The sequence below is a fragment of the Gavia stellata genome, chromosome 3 (genome assembly GCF_030936135.1).
Source record: "Gavia stellata isolate bGavSte3 chromosome 3, bGavSte3.hap2, whole genome shotgun sequence".
Lineage (NCBI taxonomy): Eukaryota > Metazoa > Chordata > Aves > Gaviiformes > Gaviidae > Gavia > Gavia stellata.
Window position 1 is genome coordinate 62042886 of NC_082596.1, and position 16654 is coordinate 62059539.

A 16654-nucleotide genomic window follows, 5' to 3' on the forward strand; every position below is an offset into this window, starting at 1 on the left:
AATGAAAAATTGATACTTCTACCCCGAACTGAACTACTGGAAAGCTTGTCATTCATTGCAAAATGCACCAATTCAGAATAATTAAGAAATTAATTTATACAGTTGCAACAAAGACACACAATAGAAAAGTGAGAATGTGGAAAGTAGTGTGAAAGAGGTGCACTAATTAGAAAGTGATGTATGACCAACTGCTGGGATTTATAAGCAATAATGCACTTTGCAGAAGGTCCTGGAAACCTGTCATTTGAATGACTAATTATTTTCCTAAATACCTAGAAGATCTACTTCCATATTCTAGTGTCATGGCCCCTTTTAAGGAGGAAAGTTTCAGCTTAAGCTGGTTCTGTAAGATATGAAAAACAAAATGTCTTCTGATGGGATGATGGGAAACTGTAGAGCTAGAGAGCAATATTACATAATTTGTGCCAAATGAGCTACGTTCTATGAAACTGGAGCATATATAGAAAAGTTGCAAGAGAGTTTTGATGCTTCCAGGTTTACATATTTTAATAAGGTGCAGCTTTGTTGGAGCCCAGTACTATTCTAGTGGATGTTCATTCTTAAGTGAGAAATATGGAGTTGTTATTTTGACATTTTGCTAGGCCAGATTTAATCTCAAAAAGGAAACAGATATATTATAATTATCTGAATTACTTAAATTCATCAAATTAACAGGAAAATTAACACTGATTGCAAGGAAATGTAATGGTGAAGAAAAAACAGCTGAAGCAAAAAGTCCTCCAAGTCTCAGCAGAGTGCTTTTCACATATATAATTCTTCTGATGGAACCTTATGTATGGGTCTGAAAAAAAAAAATCTTAATTTCAAATGTTGTTCTGTATGCTCATTAACGCTTAATGAATATAACAGAAAAATACCTCACAAAGTTCCATCTAAAATGGTATCCTGTTTCTGGTGGTGGACAAAAGTGGATTTCTGTAAGACTGTAAGAGTAAAGCAGACAGATAGACATACATCTCAGGAGTACAGTGCCACATTCCAGGAAAATCAAGGTCAAGGACTCAGTCAGATATGGTATCTTTTAAGCCTTATATTGAGTTTTCTTCTATTAAATTGTTCCATAGCTTTCTGGACCCCTGTAAAGCTTTTGTAACAGCCTACTACAAAAGGTCTCAAGACTTCATTTTGTTCTGTTAAAAGTTATTCTTTCTTGCATTAAAACTGCCTTTTGCTGGTTTCATCTGATGCTCCCTACTTTCTAAATTGTTAGAGATTGCGACCTGTTCCTCTTCACTCCATCATATGCATCCTGAAGTTTGTTTAGTCATCCCACCTGTGGAAGCCATCCCATACATTTGTTTACGTGTTTGTTCTGCAAACCTTTTCCTGGTTTGTGTGATTTCCTCTCAGATACAGCAAACATTGTATTCAGTATTCAAGATGTCATTTTATTGGATTAATATGGTACCATAACAGCTATTGTGTTCTCCATTTCTTTTTTAATAGTTTACACCTTTTTTTTTCTCTTTACTGGCCCATAGCATTGTTACAAATTCTGCATAATTAACAATTCTTTCTCTTTCAAGGAAGAGAGCAACATGTATGTACAGAACAAACAGGTGATCAGTCAACATGGGTTTATGAAAGGCAGGTCCTACTTCACTAACCTGATCTTCTATGACAAAGTGACCCACTTAGTGGATGAGAGAAAGGCTGTGGATATAGTCTACCTGGACTTTAGTAAAGCCTTTGACACCATTTCCCACAACATTCTCCTGGAGAAAATGGCTGCTCATGGCTTGGACGGGTGTACTTTTTGCTGGTTAAAAAACTGGCTGGATGGCCAGGCCCAAAGGGTTGTAGTGAATGGAGTTAAATCCAGTTGGCAGCTGGTCACAAGTGGTGTTCGCCAGGGCTCAGTTTTGGGGCCAGTTTTGTTTAATATATCTATCAATGATCTGGATAAGGGGATTGAGTGTACCTTAAGTAAGTTTGCAGATGACACCAAGTTGGGTGGGAGTGTTGATCTGCTTGAGGGTAGGAAGGCTCTGCAGAGGGATCTGGACAGGCTGGATGGATGGGCCCAGGCCAATTGTATGAGGTTCAACAAGGCCAAGTGCCAGGTCCTGCACTTGGGTCACAACAACCCCATGCAATGCTACAGGCTTGGGGACAAGTGGCTGGAAAGCTGCCTGGTGGAAAAGGACCTGGGGGTGATGGTTGACAGCTGGCTGAAGATGAGCCAGCAGTGTGCCCAGGTGGCCAAGAAGGCCAATGACATCCTGGCCTGTGTCAGAAATAGTGTGGCCAGCAGGAGCAGGGAGGTGATCGTGCCCCTGTACTCGGCACTGGTGAGGCCGCACCTTGAATCCTGTGTTCAGTTTTGTGCCCCTCACTCCAAGAAGGACATTGAGGTGCTGGAGTGTGTCCAGAGAAGGGCGACGAAGCTGGTGAGGGGTCTGGAGCACAAGTCTTATGAGGAGCGGCTGAGGGAACTGGGGTTGTTCAGCCTGGAGAAGAGGAGGCTGAGGGGAGTCCTTATGCCTCTCTACACCTACCTGAAAGAAGGTTGCAGAGAGGTGGGTGTTGGTCTCTTCTCCCAAGTGACTAGCGACAGGACAAGAGGAAATGGCCTCAAGTTGTGCCAGGGGAGGTTTAGACTGGGTGTTAGGAAAAATTTCTTCACTGAAAGTGTTGTCAGGCATTGGAACGGGCTGCCCAGGGAGGTGGTTGATTCACCATCCCTGGAGGTATTTAAAAGACATGTGGATGAAATGCTTAGGGTCATGGTTTAGTAGCGGACTTGACATTGTTAGGTTTACGGTTGGACTTGATGATCTTAAAGGTCTTTTCCAACTTAAATGATTCTATGATTCTATGTTCTCACTGAAAAAGCAATGGGATAACTAAAAAAGCAATAAGTTTTATAAGTGGAATAATCCAGAAATTTTCTACTTCCAGTCCTGCCTTCAGATTATTTAGAATCTACTTGTCTCTAGCCAATCAGAAGTTAGATATTCCTATATGACCTTTTTCTTTTTTGAGTATCGAAAGTCTGATGATCACTTGTCTAGTGAATTGATCTCACTGTCACTTCACTGACCTGAAACTATCATCTTTATAGGCACATTTTTACAATCTTCATTAGTTATTGTTCTTTATTCTATTACATTGGGGATTTTTCTATACCACATTTCTTACTACATTTCTTTTATAACATTTTCTGGATTTTATGTAACACCCCAATTTGAATGGTTCTGTTCTGCTACGTGAAGACTGATAGGAAATCATTGTTCCAGAAACCTTCTCTGTTTGCAAATTTTCACTTTAAGATTACCAGTTATGTTCTTTTTTTTTCCTTTCTTTAGTTATAAACCATTCTAAAAATTCTTCTTTTGCTACGTTAGGTCAACTGGGCAGCTTGCTACCTGTCCAAAACTCACACCAAATTTGTTATAGATTGACATGGGATTTTAATCAGGTGTATGCATATCACATAGCAAAGTACGTATGAAAGACTGCAATAATATATTTAAATATAGGAAATTTTACAGTGGAAGATAATAAAGAAACAAAGAAGTTTAAAGGCAAGATAAAAAGGAGCTGAAAAAATAATCTTTGCTTTTTAACTTCTTAGTTTATTTTTACAGTACAGGTATCTCTAGTAATTCACAAATGATTGACATACTTTCTTCCTGCTCAAAAATGCTTGACATCTTTCAAGATCACCATTTTAACTCAAAGTTATGTAAATGTGAGCACAGTTGTTGTTGTTTTTGAAAGACAAATTACAGGTGGGCAAGGAATAACTCTTTTCCATACCACTGTGAATAACTACGTTTCATCACCATCCTTTAAAGATCCTGAATAATGATGTGCGAAATTGTTTCTTAAGCCTATTTCGAACTCCAAATACTGCACTTTTTTCTTCTACCTTTCTAGACAGAGAAACAGTAATGTTTTTTTTCTGTATCAACTATGGTGTGCTTTACACAGACATATCTATTTATCTACAAAAAATGAACAGAAGCAAGGAGGATATTCATGAGCCTGTCAGAATTTGAGCTGCTTATAACCTTGTGCTTCTTTACTATTACCTGTAAAGTATTTGTCAAAGTTACTGTCCTGGTTTCGGCTAGTATGGAGTTAATTTTCTTCTCAGTAGCTGGTATAGTACTGTGCTTTGGATTTAGGATGAGAATAATGTTGATAACACACTGATGTTTTAGCTGTTGCTGAGCAACGCTTACACTAAGTCAAGGACTTTTCAGCTTCTCACACTGCCCTACCAGGTGCACAAGAAGCTGGGAGGGGACACAGGCAGGACAGCTGACCCAAACTGGCCAAAGGGATATTCTGTACCATATGACATCATGCTGAACAAAAACAGGTGGCACAGCCACTGCTCGGGAATGCGCTGGGCGTCGGTCAGCAGGTGGTGAGCAATTGCATTGTTCATCGCTTGTTCTGTATATTCTTTTAGCATCATTGTTATTATTTTCTTCTTTTTCTGTCCTATTAAACTGTTTTTCTGTCAACCCACAAGCTTTACTTTTTCTCCAATTCTCTCCCCCATCCCACTGGGGGTGGGGGTGGGCGTGAGTGAGCAGCTGTGTGGTGCTTAATTGCCAGTTGGGGTTAAATCATGACCACTGACTCCTTTTCAGCTTTCTCTGCAGCTACAAAATACTTTGTTATTTTACTTGAATTCATAGAATTATCCATAAAGTTATAAAAAAATCTGAACATTTGGCTTTACTTTCTCTTAGCACTGAAAAATTCCTTCTACTTTTCTCTCTTCATGCTGAAAATAATAATTTTATTATGAAAAAATTATCATTTTTTATTATTGTTTTCATGCTTCAGCTGAGATAGGTTCCAAAATTTAGAAAATGAGTAGAAAAGAGAAGATGTAGCATTCAAAGGTTCTCATAGTTCTTAGGTTCAAATCTAAGAAGTCTATTGAGGGGAGAATGTTTTGGGTGTATATTCTTCCCCCAGACTTGAGATCTTTTAAGCCAATCAGCATCTCAGACCTGCAGAATACAAGTGTATCCCGCTTGGAGGGACTTTCAGTGCTTCATTCTAAGATGACACTGCCACTATGGAACTTCTTTCCCTTCAAGTGGCACTTTTCATAAAAATTCCCAAGTGATAGTTGTGCTAAACTGAAAGTCTGTAAAGTAAAAGTTGAGCTAAGTTTATTCATATTATTTGTGTATTGTTTCTAAATTTCTAGGTTATAAGGAGGGAAGACTTAAGAAAACTTACCAATTCTTACTAACACTAAAAAAGTTGTTCTATGGAAATAATTTATGTATGCTCTGAATTTGTGTTAGTTTTGTGAAAATAACTCAGTGAATGTTAAAGATGCATCAGTGTGGAGCTGTTGGTAGTGTTTCTTTCAGAGTTGTCAGGGGAAAAATATTGTTTCTCACATCAGGTTTAGGAATAGTTAAATGTTATGTCTTCTTATTCAGAGGTAAACTAACTCATACACATACACGTATTTGTAACAAACAGCTAATACAACTTGAAAGAAATGAGCTGCTTACTTTACCAACATGACATGGCCATCCATTACTAGAATCTGACAGTGAATATTTCTAGTACTCTTCTTGCATCGGTTTATGAAGATAATGGAATTATACTGGCACAAAATAGTGTTTCTTAAATTTAGCAAAGATAAAGTACGAGCCTCTGACTTCTAAATATTTTGTAGTGGTGTCATTTACTTTCTAATGATCTTGTGGATGATGTATCTTCTATGAAATCCTGTAAAAGTTCCTAAAATCTAAGAACATCTACCTTGCAGACAATTTTCTTAACCTGCTTTTGTTATTTCTTATCCCAGTAGAATGATGCTCACTCTAAATCACTTGTTGTGATTCATAATTTTCAGGAAATAAAGATTCTGTTTCTGGTCACAGAAGAGCTTCATAGCATGTCAGTCCAATATTCTATTAATTTTTGATGCCATAAATAGAAAGATAAACTTTTTTTTTTTAATTGCAACAATATTCTTGAAAAGTAGATGTTTTCAGGCATTTAAACAATAGTGTGACATACAATCTTTGGAAGTAACAAAAGATTTAGTGATATGAAAAACCAAGGAATTGCAAAGAAAGCTAGAAAGAGAATCTCCAGTAACAAAATTAATCCATCCAGACAAAAAAGAGAAAATACAAGATTTCTGTATTGATAGTGAAAGCAAGGATGTTCAAGATATAAGACCTTTCCTTTCACTGAAAGTTATAAATAAAATTGCAGAGAATGTAACATTGGGTATGAATGAGATTTACAGAATCATGAAGGCAGTGGGTAAGCTGAGTATGGCACTTTTGTTGACCAAATATGAGAACTAGGTAGCACTGAAGCCAGCAGGAGAACATGAATAGCAGAGTCAGCAAGTAGGCACAGGAGTTTGTGCAGACTTTTGCACAGAAAGGGTCAGAAGGTGGGTATGGGAAACCACAGACCAGTCAGCCTCACCTTAATCGCCAGGAAGGTTGTGGAACAGCTAATCCTGGGAACCATTTCCAAGCATATTGAGGACAAGAAGATGACTGTAAGCAGTCAGCATGTATTTATAAAGGGAAAATCATGCCTGATCAACTTGATAGCCTTCTACAATTAAATGTTTAGCTTTATGGATGATGGGAGAATGATGAATGTTGCTTATCTTGACATTAGCAATACTTTCAATACTGTCTTTCATAACATACTCATAGACAATGTGATGCAATGCAGACAAAATAAGTTAACAGTGAGGTGGTCTGAAAATTGGCTGAACTGCCAGGCTAAAAGATTTGTGACTAGTGAAATGAAGTCCAGCTGGAGGGCAGACACTAGTGGTGTAACCCAGGGGTCAATACTGGGGCTAGAACTGTTTAACTTCATTAATCATCTGGATTATGGGACAGAGTGCACCCTCAGCAAATTTGCAGATAATACAAAACAGGGTAAAGTCTAATACACCAGGTAGTTGTGCTGTCATTCACAGGGACCTCAAGAAGATGGAGAAATGGGAAGACAGTAACTGAAGTAAGTTCAAATGGAAATGCCAAATCCTGCACTTGGGTAGGAAAAATCCCTTGCACTAGGGCAGACTTGGGGCCAACTGACTGGAAAGCAGCTTTGCAGAAAGGAACCTGGGGGTCCTGTTGGACAACAAGCTGACCACGACTCAGCAATGCACCCTCAAGGCAATGAAGGCCGACATTAGGATGAGCATGTGTGCTGGTTTTGTCTGGGATAGAGTTAATTTTCTTCATAGTAGCTAGTATGGGGCTGAGTTTTGGGTTTGTGCTGAAAACAGTGTTGATAAAGCAGGGATGTCTTAGTTACTGCCAAGCAGTGCTTACACAGGGTCAAGGCCTTTTCTGCTTCTCACACCACCCCACCAGCGAGTAGGCTGGGGGTGCACAAGAAGTTGGGAGGGAACACAGCTGGGACAGCTGACCCCAACTGACCAAAGGGATATTCCATACCAAAGGGATATTCCATACCATATGACGTCATGCTCAGCATATAAAGCTGGGGGAAGAAGAAGGAAGGGGGGGAAGTTCGGAGGGATCGTGTTTGTCTTCCCAAGTAACCCTGCTTTCCTGGAGGTGGCCGAACAACTGCCTGCCGATGGGAAGTAGGGAATTAATTCCTTATTTTGCTTTGCTTGCCTGCGCAGCTTTTGCTTTACTTATTAAACTGTCTTTATCTCAACCCACGAGTTTTCTCTCCCCCATCCCACCTGGGGGGAGTGAGCGAGCAGCTGTGTGGTGCTTAATTGCCAGCTGGGCTTAAACCATGACAGCATGGCCAGCAGGTTGAGGAAGGTGGTCCTTTCCCTCTACTGAGCACTAGTGGGACCACATCAGGAGTGCTGGGTTCAGTGTTGAGCCCCCAATATAAGACAGACATGGACATGCTGGAGGGAGTCTACAAAGGGTCACGAAAATGATTGAGGACTTCATTGCTGTGAATCTGCCTTAAAAGATTACTCAGGCAGAGTATATAGGCTGGTTTCAAAAGGGATTATCGGAATTGCTGGGCAACAGGTCAGTAAGAGCATCCTGGAAGTACTGAGCAGGAATATATCCTCAAACATTCCTGATACAACATTCCTGATACAACAGGATGCTGGAGGAGTACCAGAAAAATAGACAGTAGCAACACAGCCAGCTTATAGCCTGGCACTGTCACTATCAGAGACACTAAAATTAGGCTTTTAAAAGTTGTTTGTAGATAATAAGTCAACTTGTCCTGAACTGTATTGAGAATTAGGTACATTATGAATGTAATTGAGATGTGGAAAACTTCAGGCATCTTTACTTACTGAATAATTCAGAAAACACATATGATTTTTTTTTTCCCAATATGAAGCCAAAACTATGAATGATATTTGGCAAATACCAATTTGTTTTTCTAACACATTGGCAAATAAATAAAATATTGACAAATGAAAAAAAGGAAGACTGCTCTATATCTTATCTAATTGTGTTTTACCTCTTGTCTTTAACTGCTTTACTCTTTGTCTGTTTTTGTCTTTGTCTGCTTTACTGCCATTTAGGGATCAGCACTTTCCCTCTGCTGTTTGCATCCTTAAGATAATTTTAGTGGTCTTGAGAGCACTTGTACTGTTTTATCAGACATGGTAGGTCCTAAGATAATGAAACCTCCACATCACTAGATTACCATCACCGTTTGTTGCTTTTCACTTCAGCTCCCACATGATTTCGTCAGTCAAAACCTTACAAACCACAGAACTAGAGATTAGTGCTTTGCGATATTTGAAAGCTGAGGTTCGAACTTCCAGTCAGATAATTTTCTACCTGCATGCTATCTTTAACAGCTTGTGAGATAGTAGCTACTATCATGTCAGAATTTGAAGCTGAGAGGAATGGAAGGGAGCAGAATAAATAATCGTAATGTGCACATTCATATTCTATCTTTCAGCCTTACAATTTTTAAAAGAAATGCTTTCACTCTTGCAAAGCTCATAATCACAGCACAGCAGTGGTGCCCGGTATTTGTTTCTACTCTAGCCGGTTCAAGAGATATCAGACTTTAATACTGTAGAAGATGAACAGTGTTTTGGGCAATGGTCCAAGGCAGAACATGGTGTATGGCAGAACTCTCCAGTGCTTCCCAGAACTCTCATATAATTTTCATTCAATGACTATAACTAGGAGACATAATATTGAATGTTACTGCAGTATACCAAGTAGCTTTTTCAGGAATTATGTGGTTTATTTTGTTGAGTGTACATGTTTTTTCCTTATTTTGAAGAGAACTTAATTTTCAGTTTAAATACTAGTGTAGTGTAGTGTTTTCTGTGTGAAAAAGCAGTACATCACAAAGTACCTACATGACATGATTCTGAAGATAGCCCACTTAGTTTCAAGACAAATTTGGATAGAGAATAGGAAGTGGGTAAGGGGAGTGGGAGGAGAAAAGCTAATGTCTGCTACACGGTTGAATACCTTTCATACCTGGAAGAAGTAAGAGGAAAGTAATGAAGATGCATGTTGAGCAACTGTTAAGAGTTAAGAATTCTGAAAGCGTAAATGGAACTGAATTGAAGCTGGCAACCATGTAATTAATGGGAAGGGAAATGATCATGCTTTTTATTGGCCTGGAGATTATGTAGGTGAATATATTACTGTAGAAAGTGAACTTTAATGTATAAAAAAGGAATGAGAAAAGAGCTTGCACCAAGTGTACTTTCTTATCTTTTTTCAACTATTAAAAAAATGCCCACAAAAAGCCTTCCATGCAAATCACACTTCTTTTAAAACAGAAAGGAGTGTATATATTAATGCTATGTTTCTTGTAGGACTAGAAGACCTGTTCCTGTGTTCAGAAATCAGAAGGCATTTTGTAAAGAAATATTAAAGCACGTTACACAAATAAGTCTTACAGTATCTACTTATAAGTCTTAAAAGAGCCACTTACAGTATCTGCTTTCCCAGGCAGACTTTAGATTGTTTTCTTTAACAATAAGTAAGTCATTTAGGTAAAAGTTGATGGATTGTTGTTTTTTGTTCTCTAATTTAATCTGACCATATGGAAAAAAATAAAAAAATATTGATTGTATTGTGTTGATCACTCTTCAATATTTCTGAAATCTCTTTTTCAATTTTTACTTTTAAATTTATTTAAATTTTGAGTGCTTGCAATACAAATGTCAAACACAATGATTTGCGGAGAATAATGGAAAAAACAATTTGTATTTAACCTTAATGTATGCCTAGAACTAGCAAAAGAGCTGAAGTATGCTTTGTATTCAAATATAAGGACATTTTCTGTTCTCTCATTGTAATATGCAAGGAATTACATATTTATTGGCACAATTGCATAAAACTGATGAATAGTGATGGACATAGGAAAAAAAGCATTTTCAAGCAAGTTGTGAAAAATGTACTTTTTCCTGCATTCTTTCACTGTAAAAGCAGATGATATGGATATTCTGGTTCATTCCAGTAGGTTCAGAGTATTCTAAAAAACAAAGCTAGAAAAGACAGAAGGTTACTGTCAGTTCCCTAAAAGCTGAAATCATTTATTTATTGTGTCCATTTTGTTGCAGAGAGTGGATAGATTTTTTTCTTCTATCACATAGTTGAAAGGAAGTGTTTTCTTCAGAAAAGTGATTTTATTTGGGCATGCCATAACCTGGCATGATCAGATTCTAGAATATTAGAATTGAAGAAAGGCATTATTATGCAAAGTCAACTGAGCAAAAATGTGTGATTATCTTAGAACTAAGGAAAAATAATTTAAGAAAAAACAGAACTTTTTAAAGGTCAACTTAATTCTTAATATGTGCCAGAACAGTGACATTGTTGTGTTATAAATGGGAATGATTCTTCTTTTGGAAAACCTCACTGTTAACAAGACCTGAGTTTAAGAATGGGTGTTTGAAGGAGTCTTTCTCAGGTACCCACTGTGTGATGTTCATCCTCTGCCATTCTTAAAGTGCTTAAAGTGGGTGAGTTTCTCAAACTATTTAATCTCCAGAAATATTAATTTAAGATTCTGATCTGTATAACTACAGTGATTCAGTTGCAAAGTGGTGTTTGTAGTTTGCAATAGCAAAAGTTTGATCAAGATTGTTGTTTTTGTCATATTCCACCCTAAGGAAAATATTAAATGTAATTGTTTAGTAAATTTCGGTGGTAGCTATTGTAATACACTGTACCCGGAAATGTACTAGGGAAATTCATTCTGAGACAAATTTTGAATTTAAAAGGGGATATATTTATACAGCTAAACACAAACCATTTTTGTACAGAAGACCAAAAAGTATAATTTTGCATGAGTTCCAAGGAATTAAAAATAATTGAATGAGAAATATAGAAAAACATGACTTGGGGTCTTCTGGTTCTCAAAGGAAACACAACGTTTAAAGAAAAAGTCATACTGTTTGAGAGCCCATATAGTATTTTTAGAGATTGCAATCTCATAGTGTATGATTTTATACAAGATCTAAGCAATTTTTGCTTGTAAAGATATGAAACCTAATTCAATATCCATATGTTAACTCATGGTCTGTAACAGTCCCCTAATGCTAAATGGTAAATGTGTTTTAATTAAAGCAGAAGATGACATAAATTTATGTTACTATAATTTGGGTAGGAACCTGTAATTCCACTCAGAATATTAATTATTTTAGGTATTAATAAATGTCTAAAATTAGAGTATGGTTTATACCAGTGAAAATACTAACTCAAGTTTGTAATGATTTCCTTTCTTCATTCTGATTTGGTTTCATACCAGAGATCCCTTCCTTCTCCATCCACACTTGGAAATAAACTATGCATGATTTTTCAAATAGTACTGCATAGTGCCACTGTCACAGGTGAGACAGTAAATGGCAAATCCTACCTAGTGGATCTGGACTGATGTTTATTAATTATTATTATTAAGTGAACTCTCACCCTTTGTCTTTTAAAAGTAAATATTCAGGATATCAGTTATTTGGTCTAATAAGTTATGTGATCTAAACTTTTCTGATGCAAGCATTTGAGAGGTTGGTGGGGTTTTTTATTTTCACTCTAATTTCATTTTCTATAGCAAACTCATGAAACAGTATATGAATCTTTTAGAAAGGCAGATATGATAATTAAGAATATTCCTTTGAGAACAGAACTATTTTTTTTTTCTGTAAGGAATACTGAAATCAAATAGGAACCTTGGTAGGATTGAGCTAGTGTGGGAAAGTTCAGCTCTTCTAGGAGGCATGTGGAATCTGTAAATACCAAAGAGAGAGAGAATGTGTCTTACAAATAATTTGCATCTTGTTTCACGGAATCCTGAGATTCCTTAATCTTCTTCAGGTTTTTGAGAATAAATATACATGAAAGAGAAAAATATTTCAGACATCTTGGTTTCCCTCTCTTCTCCACATACAGGTGGACATTTATCAGTACATAGTCACCTTATATTTCTTCTTGTATTTTCTTTAACACTCCTACATTAGTCCCTTACTATTTTGCCTTTAATCTACATTCCTGAGAGATATTCACATCTGTCCTTGAGAGGTCTTCATTGATTAAAACCAACAACCTTGTAATGTCTCTCTGTAGAATCATTACAACAAATTGTGTGAGGACTTAAATAAGAAGACAATAATAATTTAAGTATCATGTGTATTAAAATAATTCTATCTAGCTCTTCCATTTAGTTAAGGTTTGGAAAAAATCCTACCTTACTTTAATACTTACTGTGCACTTGCACTAAAAAAAGATTAATTTTAAGCAGCAGTGAAGAATTTTAAAATATTCTGCAGAGAAATGCAAGCACAGAGTATATTAATTGAGCTCTAAGTTGGTGATGCTAGACAATGAAAGCAAGGAAATGCACAGTGAAGCAGGAAATGTACCATATGTTATTATATACCTGGGCACAACGGGGACACTATCTTAATGACTTTCTTAATGTTCCTGTTGTACTAGGTATTGGTGGACATATGGTATGCTGCATTTTTATACACCTGTGCCTTTTCATGATTTTGTTAGCTGACTTTGATGACATTTTCTATTTGTCTGCTGTTAGGAAAAGGGCTTTAAAATGTTTTTTTCATTTATCTGGTGTTCAAAACCCATGCATTTTATTTTGCTTACTCAGTTGTACCCTGATTTTTTTAACTAGAGCAATTGCATATTACTTTTATTATTAGGTTTTCCACAGTTTTAGTCCCTGTCTGGCAATAATTTGGAACACAGTTGTGTAGTCCTTCCACATAGAGAGAGGTTTTGACTCACGCTCAGTGCTAGCCGAATAGATGGCTAAAGCAACAGCAGCAGCTGCAGAGCTGACCGAGCTATGCACAACCAGGATGGGCACGCGTGCAATTGGCTGCTTCCCTGTCTGCCCTGAGGAACTTCGGCATGCTCCAGTTGGAAGCAGACATGGTTCCTGTTTCACTTCGCTCCCTATTGCCCTTCCACCACATGGCTGAGGGACACAACAAAACAACTTCTTGCCCCAATTCTTTCAAGGTGTCAGGTGTTGTCAAGGTTGGCTGGTGCAGACTACCAATGGGAAAGATTTCGCTAATTTTTTTATGGCACAAACTCCATAAATGTTCACATTTAAGTAGGCTATTCATTACCGCTGTCTCATGGAATACACAAAGCGAAGTCGCAAAAGTGCACAACTGCTCAGGGGAGTTATCACAGGTCACAGAATTATTTAGGATGGAAAAGACCTTTAAGATCATTGAGTCCAACTGTAAAACTAACACTGCCAAGTCCAGCACTATATCTTGTAAACAGAGAAGAGCAATTGAGCCAAACCCTTTTGACATACTTGTAATATACTCCAGTTATACCTTGGCAAAAATTCCCTTACATAAAGCAGTGATCTCAGGGGTTCTTACAGGAGGTGTTTGAAGACTGCTGTAAACCAGCATGGAAATGAAAGCAAGCTGTTGTATATCAGCTTGTCAGTAGGCACTCTCCAGTTTTGTGATTCATTACAGATTGGGACTAGTCTTTTAAATAAGATTGTCTATATGCTAGTGATTTCTGGCAAGTGTGTATGCTTTTGTATAAACATTTGAAGCTTACCATTCTATGTATTCATGTACTGGATTTAATAGTATCTCTTCATATATGTAACTGCATTAATTTGATTATGAAACAGAAGTCAGCATAAAACTCTCTTACTGTTTTATGGATGTTAGTTAGACTATCTTTACACCTAGAACCACCAGATTAGGTGTTTAAGTAAGAAATATTTTAAAAACAAGTAATGTGATTTGTCTTGAAAATGTCCTATGTCTATTCCCAGGGGAACAAGGTGTAATATAAGCCCATATCCATCAGTTATGGCTAATATTTTTCAGATATTTTTAGTTTCTTTTCTTTAAAATTAATTTTAAAATCTTTCAGTTGCTAGTTTTAAGGATTTTTTTTTAGTTTATGTCAATATTTTTTAGATTAGCAAAATGAATGGAAAAGGAAAGAACTATGAGTGATGTTGCACTAACATTTTCACGGAAGTATTTTTAATAACAAGGAGCTGTTAATAGAACTTATCTAGAATTTTTAATAAGGCAAAGTTATTATTGGAAATCATTAAATTAAAGTAATTAAAAAGGAAATAGCCATCTGTTTCAAAAAATTTCCAATTAAATCCGGTATTGACAACTAAATTTCGGATCAGCCTAATTTTGTGTATCCAGCAGGGTGAGAAATTTGCCAGCTTATTGATTCTTACTGATATAGGGCTTGGCAATCAGTCTGTATCTGGAATGATTAGTGGGCATGTTCATCAGCAGATAGGAGCATCATGGGGTCTGTGACACTGTAAAGCAATCACATTGCTCTGCTGGCTTCAAGGATTTTACACTTTTTTGGCTTACTTACCCCAGAGTGATTTTGATATGTGATGCTGGGTTTTTCTAATAACATAAGGGGCTAACTTGTTTCCTAAATAATAGACATATTAGATTAGATGTTTATGCATAATGTCATAGCTGACCCATTCACACTACCAGGAATTGGGTTACAGCTACAAAGAAGTAACTGGGGACCACCGTCTTCCACAGTTTGCTAAAAACTTTCAGGTTCCTTGACTTGTTGTTCAGACACGGTTCACAAGACTTTTAGGTTACCAGTCAAGACTAAACCAATGGGTTTGTGAATTGCTTTCTCTGAAAACCTGTTCAAGATATATAGAAAAGACAAGAAAGACAGGAGTTGTACTATGGCTTGTGATAGGATTTCAATGAAAGTGCAAAGATGACATGGAGAGAATTGGAGATGTATGCCCCGAAACTTAAAGCCCAGGAAATTTTCAATTAACCATGGATGGGATAAAAACTAGTAATATAGAGAAACAGTTTAGATCTGCCAGGATTTATTCACTCTTACATGCACTCTTCTTGGGTCAGTTTGTAGTATAGCTATTTTGGGCAGTACTTGAGCTCATAAATCTTGATAAACCTGTGTTGTTCTGTGCAGAGCTACTGAGTGCCTGTTCACTGTGCTCTAAATTCTGGAGAGCATAATAATAGCCCGTTTCTAGTGCCCAACTTGAGTGGATGTTCTTATTCTGCTGCACATTGTTATTGAAAATGTGATTTATCAAACCAAGATTTATAAAAACTAATACATTTTTTAGAATTATTATGTTTTAATTATAATTTTTGTGATGATTATATTTTTGTCAATAATCTCTCCCTAATGCTATTAATGAAATATGAAGACATTATGCTGGACTAGTAGCTAGAATTCTGTGAAATGAGAGGTTTGAGATATTGTTGATCTTCTTCACTATTGTCCACTGTCCCTTCTTCCAATAAAAAGACTCATGAGTAATATGTAAGTACTTTAAATGTATCTTGAATAGCAATAGTACTGCAGTTCAGAACTGTCATTCAATAAATAATGGCTCCTAGTCATCAAAAGTGAAGAAAGCAAGTGTAGCCACCTTCTCACTGTGAAAGACAATTCCAAATAATTGCTCTGAAACCCTATACTTTTTTCTTCTGTATTAAGGAATCTGTTGAAAAAGTATCCAATATGTACTATAAAGTTAACAATACTGAAAGATTTTCTCATTTAAATTCTACTGTCTCCTACTGAATTTTTTTCCTTAAAAGAAATTTATTCTGCATTTGTTTTAAACTTAAACTGGCTTTTCTGATCAGTATTGTGGTCACACTTTTTTAAAAATTTCATTTCAGAGTAAAGAGACAGAAGAAAGCAAACTCAGGGTTTGGGACCAGACAGAGTTCCTTGTATGTTGCTGGAGATTCTACCAAGACAGTGAGTGAAGATGCAGGAGATCATCAAACAACCCTGTAGCAACAAGGCTAAGAGTAAAGAGGAGGGACAAAGAACTTACACAATTCATAAAGACTTACAGGAAAGTTTAATTGAAAAAGTTGATGTCATGCATATATAGGAACACTGTATGCATTGTTTCTATGTATTCCAGATTTTTCGATAAGAGCCAAGGAAAATATGCTAGTGTCAATGTGTACCAACTTAGAATTTTTGTTGGCAGTTGTCTGTCCTTCCTTTACAATTGTGTTAAAAAAAAGCAAATGCCATGGGATAGAGGTTCACTTTCAGTCCTGGGAAGAAAATGAGGCTGAAATATAAGTCAATGGTTTGTTTCTTGCTTTGCTCCTGTCTTTTTTTTCATACAGCAATGGGCAAATAACTGTTTCTCAGTTTCCCCAGTT

At 36.8% G+C, this 16654-nt stretch overlaps 1 protein-coding gene across 1 annotated transcript in view; it reads left to right on the forward strand.

The window, feature by feature from the left end:
- CCDC102B (coiled-coil domain containing 102B) overlaps positions 1 to 16240 on the forward strand; it is a 186747-nt gene extending 170507 nt beyond the window's left edge. Inside the window, exon 8 of the mRNA XM_059815694.1 lies at positions 16151 to 16240. Coding sequence (XP_059671677.1) covers positions 16151 to 16240 — 90 coding nt within the window. The remainder of the gene's footprint in view (positions 1 to 16150) is intronic.
- Positions 16241 to 16654: the final 414 nt, after the last annotated feature.